The 15,805-nt window shown below is 41.4% G+C and overlaps 1 protein-coding gene across 1 annotated transcript in view; it reads left to right on the top strand.

The window, feature by feature from the left end:
• The first annotated feature begins 249 nt into the window (after positions 1 to 249).
• Positions 250 to 15,805, top strand: part of auh (AU RNA binding protein/enoyl-CoA hydratase) — a 62,653-nt gene continuing 47,097 nt past the window's right edge. Inside the window, exons 1-6 of the mRNA XM_020457715.2 lie at positions 250 to 868; positions 4,116 to 4,183; positions 4,263 to 4,350; positions 4,708 to 4,794; positions 8,423 to 8,515; positions 10,670 to 10,726. Coding sequence (XP_020313304.1) covers positions 646 to 868; positions 4,116 to 4,183; positions 4,263 to 4,350; positions 4,708 to 4,794; positions 8,423 to 8,515; positions 10,670 to 10,726 — 616 coding nt within the window. The 5' untranslated portion in view covers positions 250 to 645. The remainder of the gene's footprint in view (positions 869 to 4,115; positions 4,184 to 4,262; positions 4,351 to 4,707; positions 4,795 to 8,422; positions 8,516 to 10,669; positions 10,727 to 15,805) is intronic.

Here is a 15,805-nt window from a genome sequence, read left to right as displayed (position 1 = left end):
GGGGTACTACTGAAATTATTGGTTTAAAGACTACAGTCTCAGTCATTTAAATGATTGAAATACCACATCATTTTCATGAATAGCCTACCTTAATGAGATTAATAGAAACTGTCTTTCTTAATCCATTATAACCATAAAACTAAGCCACAGGAGAACAATGGTGTCATGCACAGTCATGTTTGCTAATAGCCAAACTGCTTAATTTCATTGAATGTCATTCCTTGAGCACTGCACACAGGATCAAGGGCAGTTACCATGTAAAGAGATACAGCACACTGCAGTGTTTACATTTTGTTGGTGGTTTCACTCTTTGATGGACAACCTGAGACCAATGCATCTTGAGTGCAGGCAACAATTAAAGTTGCTTCGTTTTTGTCCCATCTAATGCATGTTTGGGCAAAAAATGCGTTTGTGCCATAGCTCAGAATTTCACTGTAGTGTTATTACGGCCTCGACGAAGATACGCAGGTCAAAGTGATGGATTTCGATGGCGAGTTTTTTGTTTGTTTAAACAATTATGGAGAGAGCATTGTTTTATGGCTGTAACTAGCAGAGGGAATCCTATTCTGCGGCTGGTCACGTGGTCAACCCCACGTCACACTCGGTTCAAAGTTGAAAGTCAAAACAACACTGCAGCACGACAGTATGGCGGTTCTTGTGGGTTGCCGAGTACTTCTGCAAGCTATTCGACCCCAAACGGGTACCATCGAGGGAGTGCGCAGATTGCAGGAGCATACGAAGTCTTTGCACAATGTCCTCAACAACAAACTACAGTACATTCGTCCGACAAGCAATGGAGCGACCCGTCATTACAGCTCCGATAATAAGGATGACTTGAGCATTAGATATCTGGACGGAGAAGATTCAGGTAGCTAGCCATTGCCATTAGTGTATAAAACAATCCCAAATCGTGTTGTTGGTGTAAAACGACTTTGTTTCAGGAAGTGTGTTGCCAAATCATAAAGCTATAACAACTCAACACGCTTGAGTTGCCTGCAGATAAAGCTGCTCTGTTAGCTGCTACGCTATCTATCGCTCAACGTCTTAACTGTCAAAAACAATTTTGCAGTGACTAATCCTTTGAAAGAGAAACATTGTTTCTAAAAATATGTTATATGTCCTATGCTAATTATCAAACGTTGAAAGAAAACGTATAGAACGAATCCTATTTCACTAGTGTAGACTGTAAAATAAATGCTGTGGTGAAACCACTAATCATATCACTTGGTCCAAGCTTCCTGACATCTAGGCTCTTTATACCAGGCGGTGTCAGAGAAAGGCCCCCCAAAATGGTCAGACTCCAGTTACCCCAGTCATAGACTGTTCTCTCTGCTACCGCACGGCAAGCGGTACCGGAGCGCCAAGTCTAGGTCCAAGAGGCTTCTTAACAGCTTCTACCCCCAGTCCATAAGACTGCTGAACAACTAATCAAATGGCCACCCGCCTTTGTTTTTACACTGCTGTTACAAGCTGTTTGTTATCTATGCAAAGTCACTTTACAAATGACCTCGACTAACTTGTACCCCCGCACATTGACTCGGTACCGGTACCCGCTCTCTATAGCCTCGTTATTGTTATGTCCTTTTCTTGGTACTATTTAATTTAATTGAATTATTTGACCTTAATCTATTTCTTGAACTGCATTGTTGGTTAAGGGCTTGTAAGTAAGCATTTCACGGTAAGGTGTCTACACCTGTTGTACATGACCTATTGCCTACATACCGGATTTGAATGACTGACACATAACACTAAAGAAAGCTTAAATTGCCAATATTTTTCTTTATTTTAGTCTTTTTTGGTGGGGACTATTTTGGTAAAACGATTCCCAACTGATCCAATTGTAAAACTAGATAAATCCTGTCCAAAAAAGATTTGTCACATTTTCTCTAGCTATGTCAGAGATAACTATCCAGAAGTCAACTACATAGAAAAACCTTAAACTTTTTCAATGGAAACTACATACAACATCCATGTTCAAATTGACTGCAAGTTATTTGTCAGTGTCAATTACTTGACTCTGCAAAATCTCACAAAATCTTCCCAACCTTTGATCTTGTCCTAATGTCAATATAAAGGATGACGAGTTTGGTATTATCCCTTCAATCCCTAGTCCAGGACTTGCCAGTTAATGTCAAAAGTATTTTGATAAATTCCTCGCCTGCTTATCAAAATGTCAGAGAGAGTACTGCTTCCCTCTTACATTTTTCATGACCCCACCCCCCCTCGCCTTTTTTCTGCTCCTGCTAATCGCTGTTATCTATGCATAGTCACTTACCCCCTACCTACATGTAAATATTACCTCAATTACTTAACTATCCTGTACCGTGCACATTGACTCGGTACCGTCACCTCCTGTGTATGTGTGTGTGTGTGTATGTGTATGTGTATATATATATTATTATTATTTAACCTTTAACTAGGCAAGTCAGTTAAGAACTAATTCTTATCTACAATGACGGCCTACCGGGAACAGTGAATTAACTGCCTTGTTCAGGGGCAGAATGACAGATTTTTACCTTGTCAGCTCGGGGATGATTCAATCCAGCAACCTTTCGGTTACTGGCCCAAACCTCTAACCACTAGGCTATAGCCTCATTATTGTTATTTTGTGTTACTTTAAAATAAAATAAAAACTACTTGAGTTTATTTAGATTATTTTTCTTAAAACTACATTGTTAAGTATGCATTTCACTGTAAGGTCCAGGATTTTCCTTGCCGCCTCAATCAAATCAAATGTTATGTCACAGGTGTAGGTCACACCTGTTGTATTCGGCGCATGTGACATAACATTTTATTTGTTTTGATTGAGGAGGCAAGGAAAATACCGGAGGATTCTAGAAAAACACTTTTGAGATTCACCCATGGCCATTGGCCTCTGTCTGGAGACGTGGAACCAAGAATACATTCCCACAACCCTCTGTGGGCACAGTGCCATAGTGTTATTGCTGGTATTCAGTATGATCACAGATGTAGTATGTAATAGGACACATTTACACACTAAGGGATCATATTGATTTATGGCGCACCAGATTATATAATTTCCATGTTATATCATAGTACTATGGGTGTACTATATTCAATCATAGTGCTATGGCACTATACTATATCATGCTACTATACTATATTATAGTATTATGGTACTGTACTCTATTTTATCATCGTACTATGTTACTGTACTATATTATATCATAGTACTATGGTACTGTACTATATTATATAGTACTATGAGTGTACTATATTATATCATAGTACTATGGTACTGTACTATATTATAGTACTATGGTACTGTACTATATTATAGTACTATGGTACTGTACTATATTATAGTACTATGGTACTGTACTATATTATAGTACTATGGTACTGTACTATATTTTATCATAGTACTATGGTACTATATAATATCATATATCATGTTTGTTATTCATGGACCCCAATCTGTCTGTTATTCATGGCCCCCCACCCTGTCTGTTATTCATGGCCCCCCACTCTGTCTGTTATTCATGGTCCCCCACTCTGTCTGTTATTCATGGCCCCCCACTCTGTCTGTTATTCATGGCCCCCCACTCTGTCTGTTATTCATGGCCCCCCACTCTGTCTGTTATTCATGGCCCCCCACTCTGTCTGCTATTCATGCCCCCCCACTCTGTCTGCTATTCATGGCCCCCCACTCTGTCTGCTATTCATGGCCCCCCACTCTGTCTGCTATTCATGGCCCCCCACTCTGTCTGCTATTCATGGCCCCCCACTCTGTCTGTTATTCATGGCCCCCCACTCTGTCTGCTATTCATGGCCCCCCACTCTGTCTGCTATTCATGGCCCCCCACTCTGTCTGCTATTCATGCCCCCCCTATTCTGTCTGCTATTCATGGCCCCCCACTCGGTCTGCTATTCATGGCCCCCACTCTGTCTGCTATTCATGGCCCCCCACTCTGTCTGCTATTCATGGCCCCCTACTCTGTCTGCTATTCATGGCCCCCCACTCTGTCTGCTATTCATGGCCCCCCACTCTGTCTGTTATTCATGGCTCCCTCTCCGTCTGCTATTCATGGCCCCCCACTCTCTGATATTCATGGCCCCCACTCCGTAGTCCTAACGTTTCATCTATCTTTTAGGGATTGTCGTCTTTGGGATCAATCGACCAAAGCAAAAAAATGCCATCAGCAAAAACCTTGTCATTCAGGTATGTATGGAAATCCGTGAGGTAGCCTACACATAGTGTGGCTGTTATTAGCACCCATTTTGATTGTGTTCTCTGTTAGATGACTGAGGCTGTGGAGAGTGTAAAAAAGAACAGCAAAGTGCGGACTGTCATCATTTGTAGCATGGTGCCTGGGATATTCTGTGCAGGTACACAACAACTTTATATTTTGGGTGACAATAGGGGTCAGACAGTTTGAACTATACCCATGATGCATTTACAGTGTAAGTGATAGTCTTAAATATAAATACAAATCTATGGGTATGTTGTTAATTTAAAGGCTGACATTTGAGTGTACATTTGAAAATATCCTGCATGTATTTTTTATAACTCACTGGGGTGTGGAATAAGTTACCGCTAGCCATAATCTGTGTTTTATGCTTTTATGCTGTCTGTAACTGTAGCGTAGATGCTGGCGGAAAAGCTTGGGGGTGCAGAGAGAGCAAATTTTCATTCTATTACATGATTTATTGGATGACAATGACATGTTGTTTTCTCTGTTACAGGTGCGGACCTTAAAGAGAGGGCCAAAATGCACCAAAGTGAAGTTGGACCCTTTGTGTCCAAGGCAAGGGCACTAATCTCAGAACTTGGTGAGGGAATTGTTGATGACTTATTTCATAGGGCCGGGACGGTACCAGTATCACAATATTTTTTTCCCAATACAAAAAAAAAAATGAAAACACGAAACAGACCAAACTCTTTGCTACTTTAAACAGACATACAGTGCCTTGCAAAAGTATTCGGCCCCCTTGAACTTTGCGACCTTTTGCCACATTTCAGGCTTCAAACATAAAGATATAAAACTGTATTTTTTTGTGAAGAATCAACAACAAGTGGGACACAATCATGAAGTGGAACGACATTTATTGGATATTTCAAACTTTTTTAACAAATCAAAAACTGAAAAATTGGGCGTGCAAAATTATTCAGCCCCTTTACTTTCAGTGCAGCAAACTCTCTCCAGAAGTTCAGTGAGAATCTCTGAAGGATCCAATGTTGACCTAAATGACTAATGATGATAAATACAATCCACCTGTGTGTAATCAAGTCTCCGTATAAATGCACCTGCACTGTGATAGTCTCAGAGGTCCGTTAAAAGCGCAGAGAGCATCATGAAGAACAAGGAACACACCAGGCAGGTCCGAGATACTGTTTTGGATACAAAAAGATTTCCCAAGCTTTAAACATCCCAAGGAGCACTGTGCAAGCGATAATATTGAAATGGAAGGAGTATCAGACCACTGCAAATCTACCAAGACCTGGCCGTCCCTCTAAACTTTCAGCTCATACAAGGAGAAGACTGATCAGAGATGCAGCCAAGAGGCCCATGATCACTCTGGATGAACTGCAGAGATCTACAGCTGAGGTGGGAGACTCTGTCCATAGGACAACAATCAGTCGTATATTGCACAAATCTGGCCTTTATGGAAGAGTGGCAAGAAGAAAGCCATTTCTTAAAGATATCCATAAAAAGTGTTGTTTAAAGTTTGCCACAAGCCACCTGGGAGACACACCAAACATGTGGAAGAAGGTGCTCTGGTCAGATGAAACCAAAATTGAACTTTTTGGCAACAATGCAAAATGTTATGTTTGGCGTAAAAGCAACACAGCTCATCACTCTGAACACACCATCCCCACTGTCAAACATGGTGGTGGCAGCATCATGGTTTGGGCCTGCTTTTCTTCAGCAGGGACAGGGAAGATGGTTAAAATTGATGGGAAGATGGATGGAGCCAAATACAGGACCATTCTAGAAGAAAACCTGATGGAGTCTGCAAAAGACTGGGATGGAGATTTGTCTTCCAACAAGACAATGATCCAAAACATAAAGCAAAATCTACAATGGAATGGTTCAAAAATAAACATATCCAGGTGTTAGAATGGCCAAGTCAAAGTCCAGACCTGAATCCAATTGAGAATCTGTGGAAAGAACTAAAAACTGCTGTTCACAAATGCTCTCCATCCAACCTCACTGAGCTCGAGCTGTTTTGCAAGGAGGAATGGGAAAAAATGTCAGTCTCTCGATGTGCAAAACTGATAGAGACATACCCCAAGCGACTTACAGCTGTAATCGCAGCAAAAGGTGGCGCTACAAAGTCTTAACTTAAGGGGGCTGAATAATTTTGCACGCCCAATTTTTCAGTTTTTGATTTGTTAAAAAAGTTTGAAATATCCAATAAATGTCGTTCCACTTCATGATTGTGTCCCACTTGTTGTTGATTCTTCACAAAAAAATACAGTTTTATATCTTTATGTTTGAAGCCTGAAATGTGGCAAAAGGTCGCAAAGTTCAAGGGGGCCGAATACTTTCGCAAGGCACTGTATGTTTTGTAATATAGAAATTAGATTTCCGCAGGGGCGTGGACATCAACTCTTAAGGGGTTAAAAAACCTGCTGTATGTAAAATATTGTGTGCTATAGCTTGGAAAATCAGGTAATGTGACTCTGGATGACAACATAATGATGTTTTTTTTCTTCCAACATTAGGGACGTTTTTCCTAAAGAAGTTAAATCCGCTTCGTGTTTTGTTTCCTTTCCACGATACTAACTAGTATCGCGATACTGGTATTGTCGCGGCCCTATTGTCACGGCCCTATTGTCACGGCCCTAGTATTTCACACAAATTAGTCTGGACATTATGTCCCAAATTGTTTCATGTTCACAAAGTAGCACATTAATCATTTCATCATCCTCAAATCCATTCGAGTCATTGATGATAATTGCTCATTTCCTGTGGTTATAAATTCATGCCAGGTGGACTGGAATGAGATGACTCATTCCATTCCATTTTTAGAGTCTTGTTATTCACTAGGCCAGGGATATTCAACTCTTACCCCACGAGGTCCGGAGCCTGCTGGTTTTCTCCTCTACCTGATAATTAATTGCACCCACCTGGTGTCCCAGGTCTAAATCAGTCCATGATTAAAAGGGAACAATGAAAAAAAACTGTGGAACTGGCTTGGAGGTCCAGAGTTTAGTTTGAGGGCACCTAGCCTATATGGGATAAACACTGAGCTGCCACACTGCACCTACAGTGCATTTGGAAAGTACACAGTCCCCTTGACTTTTCCCACATTTTCCCCTTCTAAAATTGATTAAATAGTTTTTTCTCCTCTTCAACCTACACACTATACCCTTTTAATGACAAAGCAGAAAAAGGCTTTTAAATAACAAAACGGAAATATTACATTTACATAAGTATTCAGACCCTCTACTCAGTACTTTGTTGAAGCACCTTTGGCAGAAATTATAGCCTTGAGTCTTCTTGGATATGATGCTACAAGCTTGGCACACCTCTATTTGGGGAGATTCTCCCATTCTTCCATGCAGAACCTGATGGTCACTTCCCTGACCAAGGCCCTTCTCCCCCAATTGCTCAGTTTGGCCAGGCAACCAGCTCTAGGAAGAGTCTTGGTGCTTCCAAACTTCATTCCATTGAAGAATGATGGAGGACACTGTGTTCTTGGGGACGATTCAATTGTGCAGAAATGTGTTGTGACACAATCCTGTCTCGGAGCTCTACAGACAATTCCTTCGACCTCATGGCTTGGTTTTTGCTCTGACATGCTCTTCCAACTGTGGGACCTTATATAGACCGGTGTGTGCCTTTCCAAATCACGTCCAATCAATTGAATTTACCACAGGTGGGACTCCCAAGTTGTAGAATCATCTCAAGGGTGATCAATGGAAACAGGATGCACCTGAGCTCAATTTCGAGTCTCATAGCAAAGGGTCTGAATACTGATGTAAATAAGGTATTTCTGTTTTTTATTTCTTATACCTGTTTTTTCTTTGTCATTATGGGGTATTGTGTGTAGATTTGATGAGGGGGAAAAAAACAATTTTAATTCATTTTAGAATAAGGCTGTAACGTAACAATATGTGGAAAAAGTTAAAGGGTCTGAATACTTTCCCGAATGCGCTGTATGTATTTACACATTGGTTTACACAAGGTTCAGTTCTTCAGGGAGATGTGTTCATATTGTCTGTACACATTTTACTCTGTTGTGATTGAGGGCTAAGGACTCATTGCTAATTCATAGTGTCATTTATACATATTTCATTTTGTTATTGTTTTATGTTGTGGATGTGTGTGAGACATGACTGACTGTCTTCAGAGAGATGATCGATGACATGTCTTCTTATTTTCTTTGTGTCTACTGGAGCAAAAATTTCCATCCATACTCCATTTTGACAAATACCCCCGTTTCTGTGTAGGTAATCTGCCCATGCCAACGATCGCAGCTATCGATGGAGCCGCCCTTGGTGGTGGTCTGGAGATGGCTCTGTCCTGTGACATCAGAATTGCCTGTAAGTAACCCATTGTGCTAAAATGGGTGTGCCGGTGCTTGTATGTAAACAGGTACATATAGGTAGCAGGTAGCCTAGTGGTTAAGGGTTTTGGGCCAGTAACCGAAAGGTCACTGGTTCGAATCCCAGAGCAGACTAGGTGAAAAATCTGTCGATGTGCCCTTGAGCAAGGCACTTAAACCCTAAATTGTTCCTGCAAGTCGCTCTGGATAAGAGAGTCTGCTAAATGACTAATATATAGGGGTGTAGCATAGACATTACAGTACACACAGCTAGAATTTCTCTAGAGCCTCCAAAGATTCATACTAGCAAAACAAAGTGTTGACACAGTGTCTTTGTGCTGGGTCGATTATGAGACATGATAACATTCCTGTTCAACAGAGTTAATGTACATGTTTTTTTCAAATACTGTACTTCTCTAGTTGAAAAATGATCACGAGCAAATATAAGAGAGTCTACATGCCCCCACATGCCCTGATGAATGAATAGGCTGTACAGAACAGATTTAGTAGAATTTACCTGACCTATATTTTGTTTCCCCACATTGAGAGATTAGACTATGGCAGTTGGTTGATTCATTTCCTGATGAAATTAGTATAATTTGATTTGGCGTTATGATATTTGTAAGATGAATGCCTATCTAAAACATCACTGTATTTGATCAAATTGTTGTTGAACGTACATGTTGATGTCCTCGTCAAGTGTTTACAAGTCCCTTCTATTGAGATGCACACGGCTTCCATTCGCTGGAGAGAATCAACGCTCCATCTTTAAAATTACCAAGGAACAGATGTCAGCGTGTGCAATGTTTTTCCTCAGCCTCAGAATTAAATCTGTTCCTCGTTTCTAGCACGTCACTCCCCTTCCCCGTACGAGAGCGCTGCGATATTCCGTATTCTTTCACACATGTTCTCTGATGAGTTTATTAGCATCTATTTTAAGCATCGGATTGGATGGGCGGGGGGGGGATGTGTTCACAGATGAAAGTGGCTTTAAAGTTGGCATCATAGCACCATAGCACCACATCATAGCACCACAGATTGGATGTGATCATGCATGCCAGACTTGAGTGACTGAAGAGTCCTCTCTGAATGAATCAACTGTCGACTGTCAACTGTCGACAGCCATAGTGGTTGTCATTGTTGTTAGTGAGGGATGAAACTAAAGTATTTTGTGAGGGCCGACTCAGTAGCTGTGTGGTTCTTGGTGCCTGGGTGGGTGCAGAAAACATTTTACAACCTAGAATGTATAAATCCCTCCTTTATTTACATTTCTGTGGCCTGTAAGCCAAAAGGTAAACACCAAAATAAAGGTGCACCAACGGCATGGTAGACATGTTTTCAACCACTGTTACCGATATAAATATATTGTGCATCCTTACAACAACAAAACAGGTCACTCACATTTCACACCCTATGTAGGGATGGAGAGCAACTTACACCCTCTCTCTTGTTTCCCTTGGGGTTAGGGGTTAGGGGTTAGGGTTAGGGTTAGGGGTTAGGGTTAGGGGTTAGGGTTAGGGTTAGACAATCAACTAGACTTAAAGTCTTCCATATTTCCCTGGTTTTTAAACAACACCTGCAATGGTAAGAAAGCATATCCAAACACGCTTCAGCCCAGCTTGAAAGTAAAAGGGGAATCGGGTGCTCGACCCAGGGACTCCCCAAAATATTCTTTACCCCAGGACACGTCAACTGGTGAAATAAAGAAAAAAGAGCACTTTGTTTCTGCATTATGGGTGGTTCGAGCCCTGGATGCTGATTGGCCGACAGCCATGGTATATCAGACCATATACCACGAGAATGACAAAACATTTATTTTTACTGCTCTAATTATGTTGGTAACCAGTTTATTATGGCAATAAGGCACCTCGGGGGTTTGTGATTTATGTCCAATATACCACGCGTTGCGTAGCGCCGAAGAACAGCCCTTGGCCGTGGTATATTGGCCATATACCACACCCCCTCAGTCCTTATTGCTTAAGGATAAGTCCCTCTAAATATACATATTCAAGCCAAGACGTGGGATTTGTTAGTTTGCTCTGAGCCGATGCTGGAATTCCCTTTCTATTGAAAGGAAATAGATCAAAGATGTTTGTCTAGAACTGATTGATTCCAGATATTCTGACTCTGTCACATTTCCCTTTTTCTGTAGCTAACAATGCAAAGCTCGGCCTGACTGAAACCAAACTCGCCATCATTCCAGGAGCGGGTAAGGTTTAATTTCCTAGAGTGCTGTTGTGCCTTTGTGTGCTAAGACTACAATTTGTGAAATTGACAATCAAACCAAAAATGCTTGCCTTTCAAATTTGATCACAAGCGATATGGTGAATATACAACCACTTTCTAAATTACACAGTTTTGTATTTCTAAGAAATGTCAATATCAAGTGCATGTTGTTGTTTGAAATAAATTGCGGCATTTGTCCAGGCGTGACGTGTGGCGACATTCTCTCTCTTGGCTGTTAACACGTCCTACATCGATGGGCCACATGGCTTTTTTCTTTCCCAGAATCCCTGAGGGTTCTTTATTTAGTATCCCTGGTGTACCAACTCTCAAATGTTGACCAGATATGAGGTTGACTGGGTCAATTTGGATAAAATGGTGCACCGCATGAAAATGTACACAGAGATATATTTTGGTTGCAGAATTGTTTAATGTGGCATGAAAATCAAAGCTTAAGAGAGTGTCTGTGTCTCTGTCTAACCTAAAAGAAAAGCTGCTCCGATATGTAAGCAAGGGAGAGATATGTATCATTGTGTCCTAGCTATGTATGTGGTAAATGCCTGTTTGTTTCCTGCCTTTTATCAACAATTGTAACCAGGAAGGAACACACTTCTCATTTGTTCGCCTACAAATGTACACAACCTTGACCTGCTGTGGGTCAGCCTTTTATTAGGAGAAGCTTACACTGACTCATTCTAGCACATATTCCTCAACAGTTTTTATGGCACATACAGTATACTACCCAAACTCTTTGGACATCACTTAACCAATATAATTGTGCCATATTTGCAACATGAATTGATGAGTAGTTATAAGGGAGGTCACAGTAGGGAATCCATGTCTGATTTGAGCTACACTGGTGTTGAACCCCCTTCCCCTCAAGGATTGTTTAATAAAACCAGCTTACTTCTCCCCAGTCTAAGAGTAGAGAGGCATCAACAGAGGTCTTGTGTCTGTTTATAGCTATTAGCTGCACAGCCACCCAAAGTGGAACGGAGAGAATTCTGAAGATGTGTAGACTGCTAAACCTGTGGAGCATAATGAAACGTAGTTCTCTATGGTAGACTGCATCTAACGGCTTTAATGAAGTGACAGCTGCGTTCATATAGATGATGTCGCCGTAGTCTAGGACCAGCACGAAAGTCGACTGAATGATCCTCGTTCTACTATTGAACGAGAGGCTTGACCTGTTTCTATCTTTCTTGTTTTTATAGAAGTCCCTTTTTATTCTCAGATTAATAGTTAACTCATCAATGTGTTAAAAAAAAAAGACAACTTGTTGTCTATCCAGATTAATGTGCCACCAATGACATTACTCTCACTCAAATGTATGGAGCACCATCTTGGGCCTATCTGTCACAGAGATGTACATTTGTCTGTCAGTGTGAATTCTGTTTGGACAGGTGTTCTGACAGGTGTTCTACATTACATAGAGCATGTCAGTCATTTCTGAGGCACCACCAGCCCATTGCTGTACGATTCATCAGGGCTGATGTCAGACCTTTGTCCGTCTCTGTCCAGGGATTCAGGTGCCCTTTGTCTTCGTCTCTCGCAAGGCCTAAAGGGATTTAGCTCTTGACATTTCGCTGGCTGCCTCTCTGAAAAACAATTTCTCTCTCTGCTGATCCTCTCCTCACACTTTATTTTTGTGGGATATTTGACAGCCACAGTTGTCACACGTTTCATTATTTTTAAAGTCAAATTTGACTATTGAGGATTGACCTAATGAACTGTCAATGGCCTAAAATGTATCATTGAAGTTTTAGTTGTGATTTGTTTTCATTACAGTATCAATCGTGTCCACGGAAAAGCTCTTGCAGCATCAAATGATTCCCAAAATAACAGATTTGATGTCGATGGATTCAAACCCAAATTAACTTTAGGAAGACAGCTGGTGATTGCATCGCATGCAACTCATTGTTGCACTATTTACTTAAATCTTGTGTAAATAACCTCTGCCTTCTCACTGGGCATCGTTTAACATTTTACATATCACTTCCCCTTAAAAATAATGTTCTAAGGATTATTTGGGGATTATTTTTTGGGGTGTGTGTGTGGGGGGGGGGGGGGGGGGTGTATGAAAGGTCCTCTAAATTAAGAACAACAAAGAGCTCTTGAGGTTCTCCAGTATCCACAGCTGAGAAACTGAAGGAAGTCAGTCCAAGGGTGTGTCCCAATAATATCTCCTTTCTCCTGAAGTGTGCACTTGCATTGGATTGGTGTAGCCAGAGGCTAGTGGGAGTGTTTCCACTGTATTTCTGACACATGTCATTTCCTTTCAATTCAGTGAAGGGAATGGAACAAGTGCACACCTATGGAGGAAGGAGAGATGATTGGGACATTATTCAACACTATCCTCCCCTCCCACTCCATCAGGCTGAAGGAGATTCTAGAGCCCTGTAAAAGCAGTCATTTTATTATTCACCCCAAAAATTCTCACAAATGTAGTTTTTTCCATTTTGTTTTTCCAGGTTACAGTTTTCCAATTTTTTTAATTCAGATTTTTGCTTTCAAAATCACACTTTTTGAAATAGAAAAACAACAAAAATGTATGTTTTAAGTCCGCAACATTAACCCACATCAGTAGACCACTTTTTTAACTCTGGGGAAAAAATCTAAGAAATGTAGATTTTTTAAAAACATTTTAGTAATTTAGCAGAGGCTCTTATGCATAAATCCAGAGTGATTTACAATTAGTGCATTCATTTTAAGATTGCTAGGTGGGACAACAACACATCACAATCGTATCAAGTACATTTTCTCTGGATTTTGGGGGTAGTTACCTTTGTAATGCAAGTGCAGACCAACCATTGTTTTGGTGGTGTTTCTTTAGTGCTCATGGGATTGCAGAGTTTGCAAAACAAATGGCCACTGGAAGGATGCCAATAATCATAATTTAATTCTGCAAGGTAAGGCATAGGCTACTTTGTAGTTAACATTTTATTGAAAAGGTTTTTGGGAAAAGCCTTTCCATCTACTAGCAGACAGTTATCGTTAGCATTATCGCTAATGCAACACGCAACACACACTGACGGGAATTCCTGTGCCCTTTAAGAAAGTTGCAGGAAAATACCAATCACTGATGCAAATTTGTTCATGTCTTATGATTAACTTGGCCAATTTAAATCTCTATGAAGTTCAATACATTTAGTTGAGTTCCTACTAAATTCAATACATTTTGTTGGTATCATACTAAGTTCAACACATTTTTGAAAATTGTTTGTGTTTTCCGCAACATAGATTTTATACGGGCCCAAAGCTTCACTACAACAGCTGAATAGACCCGTGGCCAAGCAGCGGATCAGAGAAGACTGCCTGTCTTCTAATGAGGTCTCACTAATGCACCCAAATGCCTTTATTTATTTATTTTTTTAAATCTGTTCGGTCTCTATTGAAATTTGAGAGCGAGATATTCTTATCTAGGCCAGAGAGAGAGAGAGAGAGAGAGAGAGAGAGAGAGAGAGAGAGAGAGAGAGAGAGAGAGAGAGAGAGAGAGAGAGAGAGAGAGAGAGAGAGAGAGAGAGAGAGAGAGAGAGAGAGAGAGAGAGAGAGAGAGAGAGAGAGAGAGAGAGAGAGAGAGAGAGAGAGAGAGAGAGAGAGAGAGAGAGAGAGAGAGAGAGAGAGAGAGAGAGAGAGAGAGAGAGAGAGAGAGAGAGAGAGAGAGAGAGAGAGAGAGAGAGAGAGAGAGAGAGAGAGAGAGAGAGAGAGAGAGAGAGAGAGAGAGAGAGAGAGAGAGAGAGAGAGAGAGAGAGAGAGAGGAAATAAGAAGGGAGAGAGAGAGAGAGAGGAAATAAGAAGGGAGAGAGAGAGAAGAGAGAGAGAAAGCTCCACCTGGTTGAAAATAGGTCACCAAATCCTTGGCACCCGTCCAAGTCTTTGGAGCTTTATTCACCGCTGCCGCCGCACTCCCTGGAAATGTGGGGGTTGGGTGGGGTGGCAGGGGAGACGTCAGCAGGATACAGTTTTTGTCTGGCAGGCGTGTCGTCCTGTGCCCTGGAAGACATTTACTCACTGGCCTGTTATTAAGCGGTATCTATCTGAAGGGCTGTTGCAGTTACCCACGGAAATGTCTGACCACTGGCCCTCCAACCTGTCCGTCTGTGTGTGCGCTGTCTGTCTTTCTGTCTCTCTCTTTGTGTGTGTGAGCTGTCTGTGTGTTGTGTGAGAATTTCCATGAGAAAAATGTGGGGGAAGATTTTAATTTACTGGCCGTTTTCAGAAATTTACCGGTGCGTAAATAATTAGCATTCATCTTAACATACCAAGCAACTCCTGTAATCAAACAAAACATCATTTTCAAACGTTGGCCAAAATGTAGTTTTACGAGATAACAACATTCTAAACGCTGCACCTGATGTGAACGGTAAGTAACAGAGAGGAAAATCTCCCTCATAGGTACACTTCAACTGTGAGAGACAGAATCTAAAACAAAAATCCAGAAAATCACATTGTATGATTTTTAAGTAATTCATTTTCATTTTATTGCATGACATAAGTATTTGTTAGTACTCAGCTAACCACGGTTTGTGGTCATCGGCTGTCCTTTGGCTCGAGAATCTATCGCCAGTTTTGCGCGGCGCAGTGCGGCTCGGAACGGAACATACCGGACCAATTTTTCTCTCCATGTCCCTGGATTTCGGCCGCTGGCTCTGGACATTCATACCTGGATCTCACAGCTAGCTAGCTGCTATCCGTGTGACTATCGGCTTTCGTCGATTCCGGAGCTAACATCAATTGTTCCGGAGCTAGCCAGCTGAAGAGTTCCATCAATCACTCCTCGGCTGCAGTCTCCTATCCGGACCCGTTTTGCTGCCTACGCGGAGCCCCAACGGGCCTTCACAGCTGGACTGCCGACGTTGTCTACCCGAGGGAGTTGTCCGGCTGGCTCCTCCGGCGCGACGTTGCCTGGGCGCCCATCTGCGGCCTGCTAGCCGTTGGCTGTCTTATCGGCTGCTATCTGAATAGACAATCGGACAATTTTTATTTTATTTTTATTTATTTTTTTTTCTTCTTGGGCCTCTATAACTATATCTATTGTTTTTATTTTTGTTGTTGTTGTGTGATT

This window comes from Oncorhynchus kisutch, linkage group LG23 (assembly GCF_002021735.2).
Source record: "Oncorhynchus kisutch isolate 150728-3 linkage group LG23, Okis_V2, whole genome shotgun sequence".
Taxonomy (NCBI): domain Eukaryota; kingdom Metazoa; phylum Chordata; class Actinopteri; order Salmoniformes; family Salmonidae; genus Oncorhynchus; species Oncorhynchus kisutch.
The sequence above is the reverse complement of the archived record's forward strand: the minus strand, read 5'-3'. Positions and strand labels throughout refer to the sequence as shown.